A 25,033-nucleotide genomic window follows, 5' to 3' on the forward strand; every position below is an offset into this window, starting at 1 on the left:
TCGATCACAAAGAATAGTATTTATTAATATGACTTAGAAAATATATCACCTGCCACCATCTAGACCACTTCAGCTATTTTACACAGCTTTATCAGTAACAGAATGTTTACAATTACTCTCTCAACCAACACAGAAACATTTATGCTTTTTATTGGGGCAGTAAAAAAATCCTCAACTTTGAACTTATTCTCAATAATGTGAGATACATGAAATTGTACGTCCACAGACATACCTCCTCCCACCCCTTCCTGCTCTAAAATCAGAGTTTACAAAGCAGCTACCTTTTCTGATGGTGAAGGTCTCAGTCTGACTGCTGCGTGTACCCTGGCAGAAACATCTGCTTTTGCAGAGCCTGCTCTTCCACAAGAGTCCAATGATTTAGCACACTGCAAGAAAAACCTGCCTCAAATGTAGTCAAGTCTTCCCATAGTTTTCAAGGGTGTCAGGATCAAGTTGGTTTTAACATGCCAATCAACAGTAATACTGTAAGAACTCTTTTGAAACCACGTATCTTTTCATTTTGGAGAACGTAATGAGAACTGAAGGCAAGCTACAGGATTACTTCTGTAACTTGTGATTGGAAAGGCATTACTGCCAAAAGCAAAATACTCTGTTAACGGTTCTCAAGAATATAGCTTTCCCTTTTTTAATATACCTACTACAGATTGATTAGAATCTCCAAAGTAAAAATTGAAGTGAAATCTTTATGTTTTTTAGCACACTTCAGCACAGACAGGCTAAAAACATAACGAAGCACAGAGGAGTATCAACAAAAACTGATAACCATTGGAAAAGAGTCTGCTGTGATGCATCAAGCTGTACATGTAAACAGGTCACTATCAGGATGGAATGCATTTGGGAACCCTGGATATCAGTTGAGGAACTTCTACTCGAACACAATTTTTAACTCTGTTGGTCAAAGTTTTATTAATTCCTCTACATTTTGGTCTCTGCTGTTCCCAAACCAGTATGTTCAGTGAATGAGAGCTTAGGTTGAAAAAGAAGAATTCAAAGTTGAGTCTTTGCTCTTATTCTAATAAGAAGTTAGTATATTGAAGAAAGTGCCCGTGGGCATCCTGTATCAGCTGTATAAATTGTACTATTTAAGTGTTGCATGTGAGCGTTACAATCCCAGCTGGATTTGTGACTTAGTAAATGCACATTTAGAACCTTATTTTGGATTTGGCCTTGACTCAGATTTTCTTCATCCTAAAATACAGATAGTTAATATTGAACTAATTGAATTGTTTGCAAGAAGAAGATAAACATTTGTTGTTGTTTTTCAAACTCACAGCAGATGCAGAAAGATGAGTTGATATGCTGGTGTAAAATTGCTCTTGTATAACTGAAGAAAACTGCTTATATGTAACCAGAAAGTACTGAAGTGATATGAGAATATATAAACCTCTAAATATGAAAAACCTTGTTCATTTAGTAAAAAAATCCAGAGAAAATGTGGTATCAGTGAAACTTGTCTTAAATGACCAATAAAAATATGCTGCTTAAATGACGTATCTTATCAGAGTTATTTCTAAGAGAAAATAAGTATGACTGTACTAAGTATGCTTAGGGATAAATACAAGGCTTAAGAGAGAGCTTCCTCAACCTTTATTCTGTTGTTTAAGTTTAATTATATCAGGTTTTTTTTGATGGTAACGATGTTGTGTGCTGATGAGTGTCTTCTAATCAGTCTTTTTAGTTTTCCTGTAGTGTAGGACTGTGGCTGTGACCCAAATATTGAGAATGAGTATGGTTATGAAACGGATGAGAACTAAAAGGGAAAAAAAAATCTTGTAAGCATAAATAAATTTAAAAAATCAACTGCTGTCACATTCAGAAGACATGTCATTTTGTAAACCTTCACTGGTGTAGTAATAGGCTAATTCCCATTTTGAAACTCTCTTCACTCAATTAGTTTAAATTACCATGCTCAGGAACCCAGAAATTCTCAAATAAATATAGTAGAGAAGAGCATTTAGCACTTGAGAGTGATAACTGAAAATAATACACTACAGTACCTTTAATCTTTTTGTGACAAAACCAGGAGAACAGTACAAGTCTAAGTAGCCTCATATAAATTTATATTTACACCTAAATATTAAACTCAGAGCTGCAGCTCACGTGTCCTTTATAGTTGCGTGTGTTTATAATAAAGGCATTATTCTCTACTGCCATCTATCCAGCTTAGGCTTCAGGGAGACGGGAAATACTTCTATCTGTCAGATTTTAATGAGTGCAAATCTGACAACTGAGAAAAAAACCCAGTTTTTTAGTATCTTGATTAACTTTCAGAATTTTTTTAAACCAAAATAAGCATAGCATCTCTACCTGTGAGATCACAATTGGAAGTATCAGTGTATCTAGTATCCATTTGGTAAATGGAACATTCACAGAAATGTACACTAAACTTTGTTTCAGAAATATGTAATATTTGACGGTTTCATACATGTGTATGAAACCAGTGAGCATGTCAAAGTGTTCAGTGTAACATTTTCCATTACAGCAGCACAGCACCAACGTTTGCTGCCATCTCTTCCATGTTCCAAAGCATATTGTGCTATAGTTTAAAAAGCAGCCTTAGCAGAGCCAACTTTACTTCCAAGAGCCAGCTTTTTACTTCCATGGTGTTTTGCTCCCTTCCTTCCTCCCCTCAGTATAACCCTCTTGCTTCTCATCAGCGTAATTGTGTAGCTGTGGGTGAACTGGACTCAATAACTGACCCAGACTAATTTCTCCATGCGCATTATGCCGATTTTTTGGTGATCCAGTTAACTGTGTGACGCCCAAACTCTTACTCTGGCAAAGAGAAAGCAGCAAGCATGGGGATGAAAATGAACGACTGAAAAGGGGACTTCCTTTTCCAATGAAAGAGCCACTTGAACTGCTTGTAAAACTAGAGCCTTATTGTGCTGCAGAGGGTTGCTTAAAAAAAAAAAAATCCATTCATATGATGTTTCTGGTGAAATACCAGTTTTGAACTAGAACAAGGATCCACCAAATAAATTACAATGTGATTTTGTTACTGTTCTTACATCCACTAAGTCTTGATTTCAAACCATTCATTGAAAAATCTGCTGCAATCCTTAGCTCTTTCAGTTTTGTCAGGATGGTAAGAGGCTGTTAAATAAATTTGCTTTGTAATGAAATCAGCTGCAACTTATATATTTTAAGCCAGTTATTCATGAGTTTTTTACCAGCCTACCATTTCATACTCAGCCTGGCATAAACTTTCTGAATGTTCATATACTAAGCTGAACTTTAAATAGTTTTCTAGAAGAATTTTTTTAATGCACAAACCCCAAAATATGGAAACACTTATTATTTAAAAAGCTATCACTCAATTATTACAGATTTATTAAGCTGTATTTTACTAAATTTATTTATGTATTTAAACATTAAAGATTTTTAATGCATTATTCTTCTATTTTCATAATTAAGTTAATTTTCTAGTGCTTTTGCCTTTTGGAAAAAAATTGCTTCTGGATCACTTATCACCCTGTGATAAGTGTAAGCAGGGTTTTTTTTTGTTTTCTCCAGGTATTTGACTTATTTGTAATCCTGTGCTAACTTTTTAGCAGTAACTCCTTCCCTCACTGTGCTAAACTACCAGGTTCATGGTTTGTTCTTCTGAGACCTGATAACTGCTTTTATAAAACAGCTAAAAACGACCATGGCAGCTGCTATCTTGGAAAGACTGGCAATTCCATACTTTACTCACCTGCGAGATCATTCGTAGTCATTACAGTTGTAAGTATTCTTGCTGTAAATTGAATTAATTCTGATTAGTGGAGTAAATACAACACATTCATACTTTTGAAAAATTATGAAATATCTATTTTTCAGTAGAGGATAAAAATGTACATTGCATGAAAATATACATTGCTTAGCCATTCCCACTTTCAGTGCATCCACTCTTCACTATTTTAGCTTCAGAGATCAAGCTCTCAAAGCTGAGTGACACTGTATTAAGGGTCTTTTAAAATGAGAAAATCACTGATATAATTAGAATTTTTAGATCTATATCTATCTCACTAGATTGGATGTTACTGCTGCTTTTTCTGTTCAGTCCCAACTCTTCAGTAGTTGATACTGAGCTACACCCACAATCAAGTTAGCATGACTGAACCATTGTAAATGCATGCTTTCAGGCTTCTGCAAATATGAGGAACTCAGCTTTCCTACCCACAACAAATCTAAACATTAATTATTTCACATTTGCAGCAGACTAAAACCATTTACAGGTTTTATTGCCATTGTTCAGTGAACATACCACGACTTCTAATTATTGACTTATAAACATTTGTTTCACAGGGAAATAGATCCAGCATCACTGGTAAGTGATTTATAGTAAGAAGATTTTAAAAAATTTTGTGAATATGACGAAGGCACTTCTGACAAGTAGCTGTAGAAAAGCTGTTCGTGCAGACCACTAGATAATTGACACATGAACTGCACAAATCACTGTTCTTGGTACGTTCTTAAATTCTCCTCTGTTGAGAAATGTATTTACATGCAGTCACAGAGTTAAAGGTATTTAGCATGAAGTGTGTATTTATTTGTAGATGACATTTCAGGATTAGCGTTGTCTGATTGTCTAAGTATAAAATTTAGCACCTTTTTATGCTAGATCATTAGTAATTTTATTAAATACTAGAAAAATGAAATATTTGCTTCGTAAAGACACTCTCAGTCATTTCAACTGTATCAGGCTCCTTTGACCATATCTGCATGTTTTCCAAGTCAGTGTAATTGCGACTGAGCTGGCGTCAATGATAAAACTTGCTTTCAAGAGACTGTGTGGTATGTGTCTCAGCAGCCAGCACAAAGGGAAACTACATTAGGCAAGACTTTTAGCTACTATGATTCAGTAAAGACCTAGTGAAAGAGAGAGATACAGCTTTAAAAAATGAAAACTTGGCCCACACCAAGCTGCTCATAGCTTACTTGCGCACGTATATGTAGACATACTCCAGGTCAAGGCGCTCACTTGTCCAGAATCTTTTGTCTGCCAGAGACACCGCAGCTGAACCAGCTTACTGGCTGCACTGATGAGTGTGCACAAATTCTGAAAAGCAGGTGAAAAGAGAGATAGAACCTCTGCTTTGGCCATTGTATTATCCAAGTGTTTAGCTTATGGCTGTTAGTATGTAACTTACTAAAAACCAGGACTAGCTTTTTCCTTTAGAATTAAAAATACATATACTTCTTCAGTACTTTGCAACCTGAGTGTTTCAGCTTCTTACAAAGGAACAAACAAGCAAAAAACTGAGGTTGCTAGAAGCAAGGGACTGATTTCTGAGGTACTGCCCAAAAAGAAGCTCAAAGAGCACAAAAATTGCTACTGCTGTGGGCAAGTCCTTGATAGAGGCAAATACAATAAGAAGCAAAGAAATAAAAAAGCCTCTCAACCTGCTACATAAAACTGTTTATGAAAGTTAGCTAAAATGAGACTGATCTAGTCTAAACAGCAAGGTTGATTCAGACCATCTGTCACCATTATGTCTGGCAAACAAAACCATAAAAGAATGAAAAAACTGCCAAGAATGTCTGGAAAATTAGTCCAATTGGTGGGAAAAAGGAATGAAAGGAACAGACTATTCACCCTGCCATCCTTTTAAGGGGGATTTTGGAAAGGCAGTGGGTAGAGGGGACCTCCACGTGGGCCTCTGTGGCATGCTGGGATCTCCCTTGCAAGTACGGATCGGTATTAGGCTTAGAAGCTTCTATCCCCATTTGTATCATCTTTTGCATTTGCAACCCCAGTTCATCTCAGTTAAATTTTAACTTTCTCTCTTCTGATCAGAAGGGCAAAGACCATGTTTAACCTATGTAGGGCATTATCAAATAATGTTTTTCTTGCAAAATTCTAGGACTAAAGGGAAAAAAGATCTTGTGAAATATTTAACATTCCCTATTTCAAATGCTTTCACTGATGCTCTACTCTTTTCCTCTCATGTTAAAGGTTTATTAATGGGGAATTAATGGGGATTATGACATTTTGACTAAAGAGGCAATCTTTCTTCAACATTTTAAACCTTTGCTAGTTTTAATTAAGGCACTACAACTAACAACTTTACCTCAGAACACACTTTTTTTTTTTTTCCTTAAGAGTTTCTATTGCCAGTGCTATGTTTTCCACCTACTCACAGAAGTGAAACTGGGATTGTTCTGAAAGCTAACCCAAATGATTATTTCTTCCAAGGACAAATGTAAGGAGAGATTTCACTGATCAAGACGTCTAGAAAAAAAGTTATTTCATACGTGGACCTAATTTCAAATAATCATGCAGCACTTACCATGGCCAAGTCTATTATCCACTTCCGTAGTGTTAGCACATACCAGCCCCCCCAGAATCTTACATTATGTTAAGTTTCATAGCACTGACAATTCTAGGATAGTGCAGGTCTTCAAACTGCCTGGGGAATTAGATTTTTTTTAAAACATCTGGAAATAATCTTACTGAAACTTTATAACAGACTGAACAATCTAGATAAAATATATCACGCGCTGCTTGAAACACTAAGTGTTCCTATTTTTCACACTGGCTTTGGTTGAACAATGCCTGGAGTTTCTCAATAGCTGCTCCAAAGCATAAGACTTGAGATTTATTCCTAAATCCTATTTAAAAAAGAAATCCAGTACACTGCTGTGTTCATCATGGCAAATACAGTTTGCACGGATAGGAATCAAATTAAAAAGATTTGTCATTCCCACTCTGCATCTCTAGCAAAGATGTAAATTAAGAATTAGTCTTACTCCTTATCAGTTGTGGGCCTTCTAAATCATAGTTACATATAAAGCTTACTTCTTGCAGAGATTTTACTGTGATCCCAGAAATCAGCATGTAAATGTGGAATGCATGTGGAGGGGTGGCTGAAAATGACTTACAATGGTAGCATAAAACAAACGATGGCATAGCTGCTATGCAAAGAACTACAAACAAGCTACATAAACCAAAATTCCCAGATTTCAAAGGATACGTGACTGCATAGAACAAAGCTTGTTTCATGTTTCCACTGAAATGCAGAATAAAGAAAAGGAGAATGACATCTGAAATAAATAAAAGATCGCTTGTCAGAGAAGGGGTCCAAACGTACTCCTAGATAGTTCCACTGGGCACTGAAACTGGTTTCTTATAGGTTTTGTCTCTCAAACGTGATTGATGTCCAAAACACTGCAAGCTCCAAAATGAAGCTTTTCTTAAGAGTCTGGACTGTTTATAATGTTTCTCTCCCACATGGAGTCACTGGATAAAGGACGAGCTTACACTGCAACTCCACTGTGTGTGTCTCTCTGCCAGCTGACCACCTATTTTCATAAAATGTATAACAATTCAATTATATCTGAGATGTTCATTCCCTCTTCCCCCTGCAGTGGAGTACTGTACCTACATGCAGAGCCTTGGAGTGCTGAATGAGCCCTGTTTTATTTCCAAAACACGGCGTAAAAAAAATTACCTTGTGCAATGATGATGGGATATTCCAGGTATGTCTCCAGAGGGTAACCATAATAGATCTGGTACCTCAGAAACACAAGGAAGCTGAACAGAAAGACACAAAACAGTGTGATTGTACGAAGGGGCAGGACAGATCTTTCACAACTTCAGTTTTACTGTTTCAGTTGTGCCCAAGGGCTTCAGACAGGTGTAGCTGTCAAACTGATCAAACAAATATGAAAACAAAGTACAAGACTGACAGTTCTGTAGTCTATTTCTGTTATACTCAAACAGAGTAAGATGTAGAGAGCTGCCCAAACTTCTTGTCAAGGCCTTTGTGTCACAGTGTGTAAGGCATAATTTTATTAATTACAACTGATGAGAAAGAAATAAAGGCTTCCAGACCTGATCTAGTTGGAGATGCCCCTGCTCCTTGCAAGGGGTTGGACTAGATGACCTTTAAAGGTCCCTTCCGACCCAAACTATTCCATGAATCTATGACCTAGAAGATACCTTCTCTTTGCAATTGCCGTGGCACCTCTGGGATAACTGTGATTCCTTTATTTATGGCTGTAGTTCAGTCTATACATTAAGCAAGTTTTACAGGAGTAGAAAACATCTTCCAGGCTGTCTAGATTACACTGTTGTAAGATTGTCCAGTGTAGCTGTACTGGTCAGGCTGAGAATCTGTTCTTAAGTGCACCAAATAATGGCAATTCTCCTAAATTGTAGCTAAAAGGAAGTAAACTTTTATCATGTTTTCTTTACTTTCTTCAAGTTTCATGCAAGTCCATGAGGTTAGACAGAACCTTCAAGGCTGCAGAGAAAACAGAAAGGTCTCTTGGGGCATAGTTCTATGTAAGGGAAAATTTATGGTTTCTGCCATAGAAAGATGGCATAAGGAACTGCCTGCCTTGTAAGAAACTAGCTTTTACAGTATTCAGTAATCCTCCTTGTAGGATCAAACTGGACTGCTTGCCACCAGCACCATGCTTCTGTGTCACTCCTCTGCACAGTCACTGCATGCTGACTTTGCAGAACCATCCCAGTTCGCACCAGTAGCCTCTGCAGCTGGACTCAAAGTCTTTAAAGATAAATAAACAAACAGTCCCAATAAATATTAAAAAAAAAAAAGCCCTGTTGCAACACTTTCAAAATAGTTTTGCCCAGAGCAGGTGCAGAACCTGCAGCGGTGTGGTTACCATGGTTATCATGCAGGTGCGGAGGAGACATGGCTTCTCCATGCTCATCTGAAACATCACTTACAAAGCCTCTTTAATGCAGACCAACACACGTGAACGATTTAAAAATGCTGCTTTCACTTTTTGGCTGGCGCTGTGGGGTAAGTTACTTCTGCCAGAACTAGAATTTAGTTCATTCATTCTGAGGTGTATTAAGGGTACACAGCAACAACAGGGGTTCAGTGCTGTGGAGAAATGCGGGCAGCAAACAACCACAGTGGACACCAAGGGGGTTCCGCACAGCTACGCGCAGGAAGGTGTCTGTACGCCTAAGCCTTCGCAGCGCCAGACCAGGGTGAACCTCTAACTGAACGAAAGGAACAGGTGTGGTCAGAAACAACATCCCATTTCTGTGAGGTGATTTTTCTGAATAAAGAGCCCTTTTTTAGCTCAGTGCAGAGAGCTAGCAGCCATCTGGCAGGATGCTCTGGCCACCTCCATTACTGGGTTTGGCAAACAAAAGACCTTGAAGAGAGCTCTGTATCTCACATGCTTGTACCCAAATTTGCATGTACAGGCATGCAGTTTCTCTATTTATTTAGCATTCCATACGACCCTCTTTAAGTAAGATTTAGTAAGTCTAGCCCATGTAAGCTTATTACAGACTGACAAATCTTTGGAGTTCGACATGGTTTGTAATTTTCTTAAAGAATGACTACGTTTTACTTATTTAGGCGAGAGAAGCCTGTCTAACTGGTACAATTACCTGCACAACAGGCAGACGGACCATTTAATAACCTAAATACACAGCTTAAACCCAACAGTGCCGTCTCCAGCTACATGGGTGGCCCGGGTTGGTTTTGAGCAAGTTAAAAAAGCCGAGTTTCCCTTTAACCAACAGAGCGGAAACGCTTTAAAATAGGAAGTTTCCGCTCCAAGGCGTTTGGAGGCCCGAGGAAGGCAGGACGCGGTACCGGCACAGGACAGGCGTGTGACGAGCCACCGGCTCAGCGCAGGCGAAGCGGCATTTACAAAGAGGAGCGGTTTTAAAGCGGGAGAGAGCAAGGGCTGCTCGCTGCCTGCCCCGAACAGCCACTCAACAGCTTCTCATGCGTGACCAGAGCTGGGAAGGAAGGAACTTGAATTACTTACGGCCGCTGTGAAGCCCCCCCCGCAACCTCCCCCGGGCGCCATTCCCGCTGAGGCGAGGCGGTGCCGCCGCACCCCAACGGCTCTTCCCGCCGCGCAGCCCCCATGTTGTGACCCTGTGTGTCTCCCCCCGCCGCCTTGGCCGCCGCCTTACCCGGCCAGCTCCAGGAGGAGGCTGCCCAGGCTGAGCCCCTGCGCCGCGCCGGCCGCCAGCACCGCCCCCAGCTGCGGCAGCTTCATCACCGCGCACACCGCCCAGGTGCTCCAGTGAGCCAGGTCCAGCAGCGTCGGCGCCATTCTGCTGCGCTGCCCTGCGCACCCCCGGCAGCCCGGAATGGGGAACCTGCGGTGCGGCGTGGCGGGGTGGGGCGGGCAGCCCGGCCCCGCTGGCGCGGCTGCCGCCGTCACGGAGCGCTCATGGCGCCCGCGCTGCCCGCGGCGTGGGGCGGGGAGGCCGCCCGGGCGGCGGGGAGAGGAGAGCCGGGCCTGGCAGCGGGAATACGCCGCTTCGCATCAGCCTCAGGCTTCGCCGGGTCCGGAGGGCGCTGCCGGGCTGTTTGGCAACGCTGAGCAGGCCGGTGCGGCTTCCTCGGGAGGGAGGCTTCCTGCCAGCCTCCTGCGCGGACGGGGCCGGTCACCCCCATCCCCGGTCCCCACTCGCCGCGTGTTGCCGAACGCTGCGGGGAGCGGGGGCACCCCGGTCTCCCGGGTGGTCACTGTGCCGCTGGTTGAGGCCTGCCCACCGCTAAAGCTGCTTGGTGTCAGGGCCGAGAAACGTCAGGCTCCGGGTTGAGAAATTACTCTTTGTAACTTTAAACAAAACCCATGAAACAGTGATCACCGGGTGCCGTGCTGGTGTAAAAGCTTGGCACGAGTTGTGTGCGCTTAGAAGTGGCGTAGGTCAATCCTTGGTTTGGAGCTGTAGCCTGGACTTCAGTTGTCTCCCTCAAAGTGGAGTCTCCAGTGTTACAGCTCCCACGTGTTTCAGGTCACGCTGCCTCGATCGCTGTGCTGGTAATTCCTGCAGCAGGGATGGCGTAGTTTTGACAGTGTCACTTTTGTTTGCACAGAAGGAAAGTTCAGCGGAACTGTAGTTCCTGAATGCTGGACCTGTCATGTTAGCGGAGGTGGAGCAACTTCCCCGGAACATACACCTACCTACCGTCCACAGTTACACACAAAAATAGTAAAGCGCAGTTTTTAAAGCTTTTATACTTATGAACTTGTCAGAATTAAATAAGAGCACTGATCACACACATACAAAATCTTGTCTCTTTCATGCCTGCATATGGCCAGAACTACTCAAGAGTGTCAAATCTGTACCATTAATTCGGATTTTTACCTACAACAGGATTGCTTTAACACAAGGGGTTATTCACAGGCATAAAATATCTTTTTATTTTAATGACAGTTTTATTTCTGTATGGCTAATAGTTCTTAACGTGGTTTAGTTTCAGCTCTTTTGCATTTCTCACAAATTGTTTTCGGTTTTGATAATATGATTTGTAAAACAGGTTTATTGCATTCATTCCACATACCTTTAATGGCATTTTAAAACAGTATTATTAACGCTTAGTTTGTAAATCATGTTGCCCGCTGTGTAGTTCAGTCATTTAAAAAAAAGCAGCAGGTATGTAGGAGTACATAAAATCTCAAAACTCTGATTGAAATGTCCCCCTCAAGTACAGAATTTTAATTTGAAAACTGTATTTTTATTAATATAATTCAAATTAATCAAGCTTTTCAAATAAAATAAAATAAAATACTACCTTAAAATAATAACAGTTCCAGGATTTTCTTGATCAAGTGAGTTTTCAGCCTTGTGGGAGTACTGTGTACTTGAAAAAAGAGTTGAGTAACCCATCACACAAGATGAAGTTATCTCATTTAAAATTCGGTCTGAGGTGTAGATGTCATTTCAGATAATCTGAGCATGATGGAGACATATTTAAGGTAGAAATTTTGTATCTGCATTACTGTATGGATGCTAATCCAACAAAGTGCTGTAAAAATCATAGAATCATAGAATCATAGAATGGTTAGAGTTGGAAGGGACCTTCAGCGGTCATCTAGTCCAACCCCCCTGCAAGGAGCAGGGACATCCCTGACTAGATCAGGTTGCTCAGAGCCTCATCCAGCCTGGCCTTGAACGTTTCCAGGGATGGGGCCTCCACCACCTTTCTGGGCAACCTGTTCCAGTGTTCTATAACTCGCATTGTAAAAAATTTTTTCCTAATTTCTAATCTAAATCTACCCCCCTCTATTTTAAAACCATTACCTCTCGTCCTATTGCAACAGGCCCTACTAAACAGCCTTTCCCCATCTTTCTTTTAGGCCCCCTTGAGGTACTGGAAGACTGCTATCAGGTCTCCCCAGAGCCTCCTCTTCTCTGGGCTGAACAGCCCCAACTCTCTCAGCCTGTCCTCATAAGAGAGGTGCTCCAGCCCTTTTATCATCTTTGTGGCCAAATAGCAATAATGTGCACTGTTTTGTGTTCTACTAGAGTAATCAAGAAGCTGAACTAACTTCCAGCTATTAATCGGGTCCATCAGCATATTTTTATTCAACTATTTTTGTATTTTAAAAAGACATGGAATATTTACCTTTAGTCATCATTTCAGCTTTTTAAAAAATGCGTCCTGCTTTGCATTGCAAGCAGTCAGTTAAGCAGAATGATTTACTGTCCTTCCCCTGTCCTCCCTGTGTAATGATACTGCTCTACGTCTGTTTGCAGGCCACTTCTACTTAAGTAGCAGCTTAGGGAAAGAACAGACGTCAGTGCTGGACAGCCCTGTTCAAGGTTATGACCAAAAAAATTGATTCTATGAAGAGTGTAAGAAATTGTTCCTATTCTGTTTAAATTATTTAGTATTATATCAGGTTTCAGACTCTTACTTTGTAAGTTACAGCAGAATGCAGAACCACGTTAAATTACAGTTCAGTGAATAAATTCATTACATTCACATCTACAGGGCAGATTGCTTGTTTCGCAGCAGATGGCCAGTGGTTTGACACTGCTGCACCTCAAATAGGAATGTAAATGTTGATTCCTACTAAAAAAATAGAGAGGGAAAAGAATCTTTCTGTAATCACAGAAGACAAAAAGCCAAACCAGAAATTACTTTTCCAATAATGATGTTGGCTTAATCATAGCTGAGTTATTAAGCAAAATAATGCCTTGAATTTTGTGGTTTTGCAAGGAATGCAGAGAGTGCTCTCTCGCTCGTTATTTCTACAGCCTATCATGCCAACAGGGAATTGTTTGTTTTATAGATAATGGCTGTTTTAAACTCCAGGTTAAAGCAAAGGAAGTTCCACAGTGGGGGAACCTGTGGGGATAGAGACAACCCCTAAGAGACACGTTGAGCAAGGCTGAGGGTGGACAGCGTTGGCCAGGGACAGCGGGCTGCAGAAGGCTCGTTCACTTGCCTTATGAAGGGGCTGTGACACTGTGACACAGCCCAGGAAAGAAACCAGAGAAACTGGGTGTATCAGCACGCTTGCAGAGCTGTGACCTCTTTGGGATCACAGGGAGAGGGTGGCATAGCTCATGACGAGTGCTGGGATGGAAGGATACAAGCTCCTTTGGAAAAGCAGGCAGGGAAATGAGTGGAAGTTGTGTCCTACACAAACAAGTGTCTCTGCCTGGACCTTTCCTTTGCTTTGGAGTCAGCAACGAGCCAACTGAGATCTGAGGAGTTGGGATCGGTGGGGAGGCCAGCATGGGGAACATTGAGGGGGCACCTGCTATAAATTGCCTGATCGGGAAGAGGAAGCAGATGAAGCCTTAAATAACTAGAAGAAAGCTCACGATTGTCGGCCCAGGCTGCTTTGGGAATGTAAAATTGCTTTGACATCTGGAGGAGCCACCTGATGGGGTAAAAGCTGTCTAGCCAATCTTTGTGGGGCATCAATAACATTTTTTTTTTTTACCCAGATGCTGGATTTGTTACTCAGAGACGAGGAACTAATAGGCAGTGTACAAGTGAAGGGCAGGCTTGGCAACAGTGACTACAGGACCTTAGAGTTAAGATCTCAAGACAAGTAAGGAAGATAAATAGCAGAATAAAAATTCTGGGCTTCAGGAGAACAGAACCGGTCAGGAAACCTCTTACTAAAGAAGTCCAGTGTACTTCATGTGTGAGGTTATGCTGTACAAATGTGTGTGATAGGAGTATAAAAGAAACATTGGGGGCTGCATTTAGTTCATTGGTTTTGCGTGCAGTATGTTATATATGTTTGTGGCAAACTGAAAACATGACTGTTTATAAAAGGTTTACTTGATGTTAGGCTGAACAGAAGCATCACAAATTGAATGAAAGTACTGTAAGCAGTAGAATACAAAACACAGGCTTAGAAAGCTAACCCAAAACCAAATAAAGCCAAAGAGCTGGGAGGAGGAAAAAAAAAGGAAAATGTATTTAACTAGTTTGTACTGGAATTCCTTAAATTGATTTTCATATTAAATTTGGAATTGTCCTTTTTATGTAGAAAATCTACACTGCGCTTGTAGTCCAGAGACAAGATTGAGCTGTAGTGTTTGGATCTGGAGCTGGCGTTGTTCTAGACCCATGCTTGCATCTGCCTTACACAAATAAGAGGCTGCAGTAAGAGTTCAGAGTGTGTACAGCAGCCCTCAGTAAGGTCCTGGTGTGTGATGCCTCCCGTGTTCTTGGTAGAGGTCTTACGATTCTCTCAGAGCATGCAAATGGATCTGCGAGCACTGAGGAGCAGCTACGGTGTAATAATCCTTGTTCCAGTAAAGAAGATAATCGGCTCACCAGATCTGAAACACCAGCGTGCACTGGTTTCATCTCGTAGCTTTCATGTTTCTCAGTGAAAAGCAATTCAGTAGCCCTATGGTAATACAGTGTTGGCAATGTGTCAGCATTTTGTTAAGTTTTGCGATAGGAAAATTTATATAAACATTGTGGTTTTAGTTATTTGACTTTTAAGAGAGATAATCATGTAACTGCTAATAATCATTGTGACAGTTGCAGATGGTTCTATGCTACATCGTTGGTTTGGTTTGTTTCTCTTTTGCAGCAATACCTGTAGTTGAAGGAAGAGCTACTGCGTTAATCCATTTGTTAATTCACAGATTATATAAAATACATCCAGTGATGATAATTCGTCTTTAGTAAATGGAGAAAATAGACATAGAGTTTGAAGTGATCAGGTCAAAGTTGTAGAGTGAAAACAAATCTCATCATTTTTATAGCTATTGTGCCTGTATTTGCAGATTACTTCTTAGTGCAGTTTATCAGTTAGTATTTGCCAACTGAGATTTTCCTCTTGGCATTCCCTGGGTTAAGAGACAGTTAAGAGACATTTGTGGTGGTTTTGCTCCAGCATCCCAGCATAAAGGTCTTGTGCTGAGGTGAAGCTGTAACCCCAGAGTCTTGGAAATTCCATTTCTAAGTGCTGGTGGTTTTGTGGATACACACAGCTTCTGAGAGAGGCTTTGAGAAGGTTACAAGCTGAAGTCAGTCTATGGCATCTGTGCCCTGTGATGGAAACGGGCTGTGGGCAGGGCTGTGATTGACAGAACTGTGCAAGCACCTCTTCAGCCTTTGGCAGAACTTCTGAGTTTCTTGGAGAAGCATCTGTGTTTCAAGGAATTCATCCAAGCAAGTATGAAGTTTTCTGAAGAGGGAAAAGCATACCTGACATGGATTCAGAATAGCGAGTAGAGTTTTTAAGAGACATCTTACTTGTGAAAAGGTTTACTGGTTTCTGTCTGGGCAGGATTTAGGAAAAGCAGGTTGAGGCCCTAACAAATTAAGATGAACTTCAATTCAGAAATTTTGTTCTATAGAGTGTTCTTTATGGAAAGCAAACAATGTGAATGTGTGTCCTGGTTCTGGCTAGGGTAGAGTTAATTTTCACCTGATCTGGGAGAGGAACATACACATAATGCATACAAACATATGATACTTGCACTGGCACTACAAGTGCATAATTGTCCTCTCCCTTCTCTATTCTAGGAGTCTTACTGTTTATGCAGTAGTTTTCACAGCATGATGAAACCTTCATTCTAGGAAAACCCATTTAGTTGTTTACTTTAGAGTAATTTAAAGGTCAAGAAACAGTTTTAAGTACAGCGTCTGAGAAACACAATTGAATTTGCAGTCATCACTGATCTTATAAAACAAAACTTTATAGTTAAGATGCCAGCTGGGAGCTATATACAAAGACTATTCTAAAAGTATGAGAAATACAAATTTATGTGAACTTACATACATTTTGTTAAAAAAAATGTATTTCACACAATTTTATTATAAGTGGAACTCAAAATGAGAACACACAAAATTTGGAGGCACTGGAAACATCTTTGCACCAAGTTACAATTAATAGTAACAATCCTCAAAAGTCTACCAGAGAAAGCAGTATGTGTAACTGAAGAATTCAATTAATATAGCTAATATAGCTACCCATTTGTGCTCTTTAACAGAAAGAAATACAGAAAATGAATTATCAGAATAAGTATAATCTCTTGGTTGAGGTGTAGCAGCAGAAGGGAGAAAAGCTTATAAAACTGAAGTGCAAGTGATACATCATAAGAACTCTTTACAAGAAGATTACAAGAGTTTAATATCTACACAATTCCTTTAATAAATGGAATTTCCACTGATTATTTGCAGATTTCAATGCTGTTATAATCTCATCCAGTCTTTCTAAGAGACTCTGCTTATGTAAATAAGGATTAGTTGGCAAAGTTAATTATGGTAAAAGAAAAAGGATTCTTAAACTTGTGATGAAAATAGCATCTAGAGAGTATCTGTTTGCTGCCTTCTACTCACAAATGCTAAGGCAGTTTTGGTTAAGGACCAAAAGGTCTTTTCTGGAGGTTGCTGTACGTGGTAGAGAGATCCAAACAGATGTTGGAAACATGATGCTGGGCACCAGAGGAGGGCTGACTGCAGCAGCATAAAATAATTTGCATTTCCAAGGAAAGTGTAATAATTGAGCAAAATAAGGTGTCCAGTTCAACAGAGTGATCCCTTATCACATGGATTATCAGATCTGTTCCACATGGGAAACTTTTGTTCTCTAAACAGTCACTTTCCTCTTAGAGACAGTCATTAAGAGATGTAAAATGCTTGAGTTGCTATCGATTTCAACAGGAAATAGGAGTGAACTGGAGTGTTGGGGCTGAACAGAGCTACTCCTATCCAGTTGTTGCCCACCAGTATTTTAGAGTCATTTCAATTAGCTTAATCAGGAAGTCAAGATGTTAACCTAATTTCACATTAAAAGAGGCAGTACAGTTGTGGTTTGTTGTGATCTTACAATGAGGGACACAGCTACGTTTTCCAGAGTTGCACACTTTGATGATTAAGCTCAAAATCGTTGCGTATTTTGGTTCTACTTCAGGTATGCCTACAGGCTGTCCTGTTGTGGTCTATTGGACTGAAGTGACCTGTGCAAACAGGTACGGCTGAGGAGGAGTGCAGGGGTGTGTAAGGCTCTTACTGTGCTGTATTCAGGTAATCTCTGCAAGTACCCACTGCAGGAACCACTTGGCATCTCAGGGGGTGCTGTATCTGGTTAAGGGCACAATCAGGACTACACTTCATTAATAAAATCTTCCTGAAATTGTTGAAAGAAAATTAGTTATCACCATTCATACCCGTGACATAGTGACATGAATGTGCTCTTTGAGATATGTTCTTATGTGGCTGCCAGGAGGGCACTACTCAGGCCTCTCAGATGTGTGTGATTATGTCCTGGGTTCATGTCGGGGTGGGGCTACATAGGCAGCTTCTGCAAGAAGCTGCTAGAAGTTTCCCCTTTGTCTGGTGGACTCTGCTGGGTCTAGGGTGGACCCGCCACTGGCTAGGGCCAAGCCAGTTGGTGACAGTGATAATGTGTTTAAGAAGAGGAATATTAAAAAAAACCAAAAACAAAAACCCTCTGGCCTCCCAGCGGGCAGCCAACTGGGCCCAACTCGGCCCGGCCCAGCTGCAAGAAGTGGAGAGGAGATGAGATGTGAAGAGAACCTGAGAGGCGTCTGCCTGCCAGTTGTGAAGAATTTATTGTGAGAGGAATGGCTGCAGATGCCAAGGTCAGTGAAGAAGCAGGGGGAGCAGTAATGCGGCTCCTGGCCAAGATTCCCCTGCAGCCTGTGGTGATGACCATGGTGGAGGAGGTTGTCCCCCTGCAGCCCATGGAGGTCCGCAGAGGAGCAGAGATCCACCTGCAGCCCATGGAGGACCCCCCTCTGGGGCAGGCGGATGCCTGAAGGAGGCTGTGGCCCATGGAGGGCCCGCTGAGGCAGCCAGTTCCAGAAGGACTGCACTCTGTGGAAAATGACCCCACGCTGGAGCAGGGGAGGAGGAAGGAGTGGCATAAAGCAACATGATGAACTGACCGTAACCCGCATTCCCTATTCCCCCTGTGCCACTTGGAGGGGGAAAGAAGGTAGAGATAATTTGAAATGAAATTAAGCCTGGGAAGAGGGAGGGGTGGAGGGAAATTGTTTTTTGTTCTCTTTCTCATTATCCTGCTTTGGTTTTATTAGTAATAAATAAATGGTTTTCCCCAAGTCGAGTCTGTTTTGCCTGTAATGGTAACTTGAATGATCTTTCCCTGTCCTTATCTCAAACTATGAGCTTTTTGTTACATTTTCTCTCCTCCATTCTCTCAGAGGGTGGGGAGAGTGAGTGAGAGACTGCATAGCTTGGTCCCAAGCGGGGCTAAACTACCACAGATTAAGAGGCATGTCTAGACTTTGTGAAAAGCATTTTCTATATGAGTAGTTAGAAGTATTAGAAATATATTTTCTATCAAAAAATTAGGTGAATAATCTGCATTTTAGAGATGCAATCTATTTAAATGTAGTAGGAAATAGGATTTAAAATAAAAAATCTTTTTGAATGTGTTTGAAAAATCCTGTTTGCAAAGTGTGTTCTGATCCCAACAACTCTGATGTAGATCAGAGAATTGGCAAAAAGTTTTTCAGATGGTCATTCAGTTTATACACTAAAAGACAAACTCTGTTGAATACGTCAATTTTGATGGATGTGTGTCTTTAACCTTCAAAGGTGGAGATTCCTCAAGGAGTCTATTCCGGTGCTGTGTTATTCCACTAGCTTCCCAAAAAGTTAAGGTGATTCTTCCTTGCTATAATTTAAGCGCGTTATTTTTAGTATTGTCTGTCACTGAAGTGAAGTACAAGTGATTCCTTTTCTCATTCCAGAGCTATACATGTATCTAAGACTTTTATCCTCTTCCCAGTCTGCTTTTTCTTCTTCAGGTTAAACTTTTACTGTCTTTTTAATCTTTCCTCATAAGCCATATCTACGTGTACTCCAGCTACCATCATTGCTTCTCTATTCTCTGATTAGTAGCCCACATTTTCAGGGCAAGACATGGAAGGTTTTGTCCAAAACTGGGAGAAATGCTTCACCTGAAACAATGCCAGTGCTAAGTGAAGTGGAAGGATTATATCGTGCGCTGCTTAGACCATCCTTCTTTCTGTACCCTCCAGTTTGCAGGACTCTCTTGGAGAGGGATTCTCTGGATTCTCAGAGAACAAAGAGGCTGGAGAATCTGAAATTATTTTAAAAAGAATTGTGTAACACTGCCATGCTAGAACTTAGTGTCCTTTTCAGTGGATTGTGTGATGGGGAGTGAGTGCCATCTGGAGGTTAGGAAATGTGGAGCTCTGTTTGCCTTCATGCTGAAAACCAAAATCTCCATGCTTTTAAAATGTTCTTAGATGACCAGGAGCTTGAACCTGACAGATATTGGACATCTGCCACTTGGCGTAGAGTTTGTGACCCATAGCAAGAGTCGAGGCTGCTCAGTATATCTCATGGAAGTGACTCAGTATTATGCAGTCACCAATAAATTTGTAGCCTCTAAGTGGCCTGCGCAGTTTTTGGAAGCTCTGGATGACACAGGGACAAGGAAGAGCTTGCTTTGCTCTCTTGTCTCCCTGTTTCAGATGTTTGAAGACGAACTAGTTCCTGGTGCAGTTTTCTGCTTGCAGGGGAGAGCAGAAAGCATTTTAGCTGAACAAGAAGATGTCTTTTTGGAATAGTAGGTTCCCATTTGATGTGTCTGAACACAGTTGTCTAGGAAAATGGCCACTATTCTATGATGATATTCATATCTAAATGGAGTGGAATCAGTCCTCCTCTCCTGGGCTAATTCCGTGATGCGGTCTTCCCTCCTCTGTAGGTAGCTTAGCTGTCATCTTGAAAGCATTAATCCTCCAGGTCTCACTGCATTGAGGAAGCCTGGAGGAGAACTACTGTGTGCCATGACTTCAGTGAGTGGGATTTGGCTCCTTTTACTACAGTGTCTTTCATTTTTTTTTTTGTGGAGTCCACCTGGATGTTGACAGTGACCACACTGTTCCATACCACCTCTTGTGCTTTTGAACTGCCTTCTGCTGCTGAAGTCTAATCATAAAAACAAATAGCCTTGGTTGCAAAACATATGTATACACATCTCCACCTGGGTCGAGTGAGAGATGGCAGCCTATTGTATCAAGGCAATGCTAATGGCTTCCATGCTGATCTCCATCTAGGACTGAACATGGTCCTGCAGAAGCTACATACAGTTCAAAAGACTCTCCATACTCTGCTCATGACTGCTTTTTCCCTACAGAACAGGTCATAAAGTTTGTGCCTCTGTAATGAAGATGCACTAGTGAACAGGCTTCAGATAGTGTGTCGATTTAGCTTGATGATGGTTTCCCTGGGCAACCACAGATTTTAGGAACTGTAAACCTGTTAAATTCAAGATTGATGATCCTAAGAGTGTAGCACAGGTTGCTGAGCCAACACAGCTTCAGAGCAAAATGTGAAAGCCTTCTTCCTTGTCAATGAGTTTCCATCAGCTAAACGAGAAAAAAAAAAAGAGTACGAGAACGGAATTTGAGAGCAGTAAATCTAAAGAAAAAAAAAAGAAAACTAGTGTGAAAAAAGTTTGGTTCCCCCTCCCTCAGCGGGGGCGTGTGAAAAAGCACAGAACACATCTCACGTGCCTTAAATTTTGTTCTTTAGAGCAAGCTTTAAGCAGATGACAGAAGCTGATGAATCCTTGGCTAACTACATGAAATGCAACAAGCTGCTGCATATTATTGCACTGACGAATTGAAAGTATCTTGTTCCTTGGGATTCGTCTGAGCTGGTCTTCATTAGTTGTTTCTTTTCAGGAGATAAAAATTCAGGAAGAAACTGCCTTTTGACTGTAATCTTGTTCTTTCTGATGTTAGTGGCAATGTTACTGTAGACTTGCATGGGAAGATGGATGAGATCTGTGGTCCTAACTGTCTGAATATGGCCCAGTTACCCCAAATATGAAGAGGATTGTCTCCTGCAGCATTGTTGGACAGCATCCATCTTTGCTTTTGAAAAAAAAACAACAAACTACTAGACAGTAGTATTGGTCTTTTTGAGAAAAAGATTGAGGGATATTTTACATGTGGATTCTGTTGGCTAGAACCATTCAAGTTGCTTTGTCACTGTTATATTTTTACTGAAGCACTAGGAAACCTGGAGCTCACCCTCAAGTTTCCTTTTTCGTGTGCCACTGCTGAAGAAGTAATCCATGTTCACCAGAGCCCTGCCAAGTTCAGTATTCATTCGACTGCCAATAATCTGGTTGGTTGAGTTGGGAACTTTGCTTGAGAACACAGGCATATAGTCTGGCAGTGGCTTCTGCTCCTTTTTCTTACCCTGGATAAAATGAAGACCGTTAAGAAGTTTTCAGAATTACATCTATTGTTTGTCACAGAAGAAACTGCAGAAGAGAAGGCCCCGTGGAAATGCTATTGCGGCCTTTCAGTACTTAAAGGGGGCTTACGAGAAAGATGGGGACAGACTTTTTAGCAGGATCTATTGCAATAGAACAAGGAGTAATGGTTTTAAACTAGGATGAGGTAGATTCAGACTGGACATAAGGTAAAATTTTTTTACACTGAGGGTTGTAGAACATTGGAACAGGTTGCCCAGAGAGGTGGTGGATGCCCCATCCCTGGAAACGTTCAAGGCCAGGTTGGATGGGGCTCTGAGCAGCCTGATCTGGCTGGAGATGTCCCTGCTCCTTGCAGGGGGGGTTGGGCTAGATGACCTTTGAAGGTCCCATCCAACCCTAACTATTCTATGATTCTAAAAATACAAGTTACTGGGATTAATATTAGCAGTTTTGCTTTTGAAATTAGAATTTGTATGTACTTTAAAATGTCACAGAAGTGTTGCAGAAATACGATTGTTTTTTTCCTGTCATGTTTATGGGAGTAGGATAGCACAGGGAAATGAATAATTTTCAAATGTGTTGCATAAAGTATCAGCTGGGACAGAAGTTAGCCTGCTCTAGAACGGTCATGATGTGGGAAGTTTTTTGTTTTGTTTTTAGTAAGTGGCTTGGATTTTAGCGTGATGACATTATCTTACAAATTTCCTCTTAGAAAGTTGGTTCTTCTAGCACTTGTGTTTCTGTGGAGCTGGTAAGATTGAAACAGATTGAATGCATGCATGCATTGTATTCCTTTGTGATGTAGGTAGCAGATGAATGACACATCAGTTCTCTTTTACTTTTCCTAAAGATTTTAGTCTTGAGGCGTTTGCCAATTATGCCTAAGTATGCTTCGATTTGGAATATTAGCCTCACTCAATGACAGCTAAAAAGAGCCTGGATTACAGTTGGATGTTTGTTTGAAACTTACCATTTGGTCATAATCCTTTAGGAAACTCCAGTTCTGGTACCTTGAAATAGAAGTAAAAATGCAGTGTAAAATTTTCTGTCTTTAAATAAAAGAAATAGTGTTGATCGTATTTGAATGTCTGTTTAACTGCTCAATTGGATACTTACAGCCTAGTTTTTACATCGGCAAACTCTTTGTGCTGAAACCTGTCTTTTCTGTGGTGAAGCCCAGGATTTTCTTTATTGCCATGTAGCATCCATAATACATGAGGAGAGGTTTTTTTTTTGCTAAAGGAGGATGACGATAGCATGTCCACAATGTATTCCTTATGCAAATACAGATAAATTAGCAAAGTTGAGAGTCACTCTAGCAAGCTTTTGTCCCATGCCTTGAGTAAGACACAGATTCTTATTTTTTAAATGACCAATATTCTGCTGGCAGAAATCCCTGGTAGGTGTTCCCAAAGTCATATTCACTGCAGGCAAACACCCACGGGAGTATTTTGTGTAGTTAGGCAGCTGTAATGGGAGCAAGTTCAGGAGTCAGCAGACCTTCACCTCTGTTCTACACCTGGTGTGGGACTACAGGGCAAGTCCTTTGATCTTCTGTCCTTTGCTTTCCCTGGCCTGAAATTGAGAAAATGATCATTCACCCGCTGTTGTAAAAGTGCTGTGAGGTCACTAGAGGAGACAATTATCTAGAGCTGTATTTGCAGCAGACCCCAACGGACACCTGGGTTGACTCTCTGAGCTGGTTGCCTGTGTCTGTGCAGGGCTGCATCTCAGCCGATCGGTCCGGTGCTGGAGCTGTACATACACCTCATCCATACAGCACGGCCACGTAGCACGTGGAGCTGGTGGCCTTGGATTTCTGTGCTGCACTCCCCTGTCCAAGTGCAGATATGCCCCAAGTGCAGATAAAAACTATTCTATGAGCGTTGTGTTTCTCACTGGATGTCTTGGTATACCAGCATGGCATAGAGGTCCTAAAATTTTTTATCTTGCTGTGCCAGCCATTGTTTGAACATATCAGATTTGAGCATTACTGGATGGTGCTAATTAACGAGAAATACTTGGATCTCAGACATTTACCGATATCCATCAGACCACCAAGGCGTAGCAGTCTTTCGCCATCATTGTTTTTGGGATGGGGATGTGGAGCTGAAGGACAGTTCTCTGCAGGTTGTAGTGTATGTAGTGTGATGAATCCAACTTTAGGCATCTGTCCTTCACGTCTGTCCTATCCTTTTACAAGAGTTTCTGTCCTTGTAGCTAGGACTGGAGAGCAGGACATGCGTTAGCTATATGATGTGTTATCTTATGTACCCATGAAAGTGAGTTTGCACCAGTATCCGTGAATGTGAACACCAGGGGGCAGGAGCAGAGAGTCCCTCCTGCTGCCTTAGCTAGGGAATGGGTATGGAACATACTGAGCCCCTTTGGGAAGAGTCTGAGTACACAACTGGGAGAGAATAATATTGCCACCACAGCCTTGGCTTTGTATGATTCAGAGTCCTGGTGTCAGCCTTTCCCTCAGGTAAAAGGAGCCAGACAAGTGCAAATGCATCTCTGGGAAAATCAGAGCTGTGATTTGCATCTCCTCCAGAAGGCTTAGGAGGACAGGGGTTTTCAGGTAGTTTCCTTTCCCATTCTAAAAAGTCCTGAAAGTGATGTTCTTTTTCCTCCCTTTCCCTCAGTTTGGCTAGTGTTCATTCAGAACTGGACCTGATTTTATTTTACCAAGGATATTCTTCTAACAGACATGTTTATGCTGTGCACTGAAGTATGAAGAAAAACAGTTACTCAAGATACATGACAGGGACAGAGAGGATCTTAATTTTGGGTTCCTTCAGGTCACTGGTGTATACACAGTCAAAGCTTGGGTTGTATGTGTGCAGTTCAGTCTACTGAAACACTCTGCCAATGGGGTATGTTCAGTAGATTTCAGATTGGAAATACAAAATCATATTTTGGCAGAACACTCTGTTCAGCTTCCATTTCAGCCATTTCCAAGAATGTGAGAAGAGGTGATAGTATCAGTGTGTCTGCAATAAATTATAAAGGTTGGCATAGTTATAGCTTCATTGTGAAAATCTCTGTAAAGCGAAAAGATACTTAGCATGCAAATCTTGCATCTCTTTTCAGCTTAAACTCAGCATGCCAAGAGGTATTAGCATAGATTTTGTCCTATGGAAAACAGAGATAATATAATCTTAGAAAGAAAGGTGTTAGGGTCTGATCCAAAGTCTCCGCAGTAGAAAATTTCCTTTGATAACATCAGCGTTGGATCAAGCCCTAAGACTGTCAGGGAGCATCAGTACCATTGTCAAGATGAGTAGAAGAGGCATGAACAAGTGACTTACCAGATTTTTCTTCCTCTCTCTTCAGCCTCCACAATGTCTTTCCAGATTTTATCCTGTTGAACCTGGTCCTGCTGCAGTGCTGCGTGCTCGTCTGCCCAGGCCCGAGTAGCTGGTTGTGCAACAACAAGTCTTCTGGGTTGGGTGCTGCCGAGAGACATGGATGGAGAGGAGACTCGTTGCCCCAGAGGTGTGCTTGCTGGTTGCCAAGATGTAACCAAAGTATTTTTCCTGAATCCAGAATCCTT

General features: G+C 41.3%; 2 protein-coding genes and 1 long non-coding RNA gene across 3 annotated transcripts in view; 1 reads left to right on the forward strand and 2 right to left on the reverse strand.

Moving 5' to 3' along the window:
- Positions 1-10,232, reverse strand: SLC66A3 (solute carrier family 66 member 3). Its single transcript, XM_086745974.1, has 7 exons — positions 9,920-10,232; positions 7,458-7,540; positions 6,981-7,050; positions 6,297-6,354; positions 4,945-5,065; positions 3,719-3,760; positions 1-1,771 (listed from the first exon to the last, which is right to left on the reverse strand). The coding sequence occupies exons 1-7, from the start codon at positions 10,060-10,062 to the stop codon at positions 1,683-1,685; spliced, it is 606 nt and encodes a 201-aa protein (XP_086602100.1). The 5' UTR covers positions 10,063-10,232; the 3' UTR covers positions 1-1,682.
- Positions 8,654-25,033, forward strand: part of LOC147601193 (uncharacterized) — an 18,190-nt gene continuing 1,810 nt past the window's right edge. Inside the window, exons 1-2 of the long non-coding RNA XR_015258322.1 lie at positions 8,654-8,777; positions 24,814-24,975. This is a non-coding gene — a long non-coding RNA (uncharacterized LOC147601193). The remainder of the gene's footprint in view (positions 8,778-24,813; positions 24,976-25,033) is intronic.
- The window catches only part of CIMIP5 (ciliary microtubule inner protein 5), a 12,725-nt gene continuing 8,850 nt past the window's right edge, over positions 21,159-25,033 (reverse strand). Inside the window, exons 2-4 of the mRNA XM_010127420.2 lie at positions 24,789-24,932; positions 22,448-22,487; positions 21,159-21,458 (exon numbers count right to left, since the gene is read on the reverse strand). Coding sequence (XP_010125722.2) covers positions 21,267-21,458; positions 22,448-22,487; positions 24,789-24,932 — 376 coding nt within the window. The 3' untranslated portion in view covers positions 21,159-21,266. The remainder of the gene's footprint in view (positions 21,459-22,447; positions 22,488-24,788; positions 24,933-25,033) is intronic.

Source organism: Chlamydotis macqueenii, chromosome 3, assembly GCF_036417535.1.
Source record: "Chlamydotis macqueenii isolate bChlMac1 chromosome 3, bChlMac1.mat, whole genome shotgun sequence".
NCBI classification, from domain to species: domain Eukaryota; kingdom Metazoa; phylum Chordata; class Aves; order Otidiformes; family Otididae; genus Chlamydotis; species Chlamydotis macqueenii.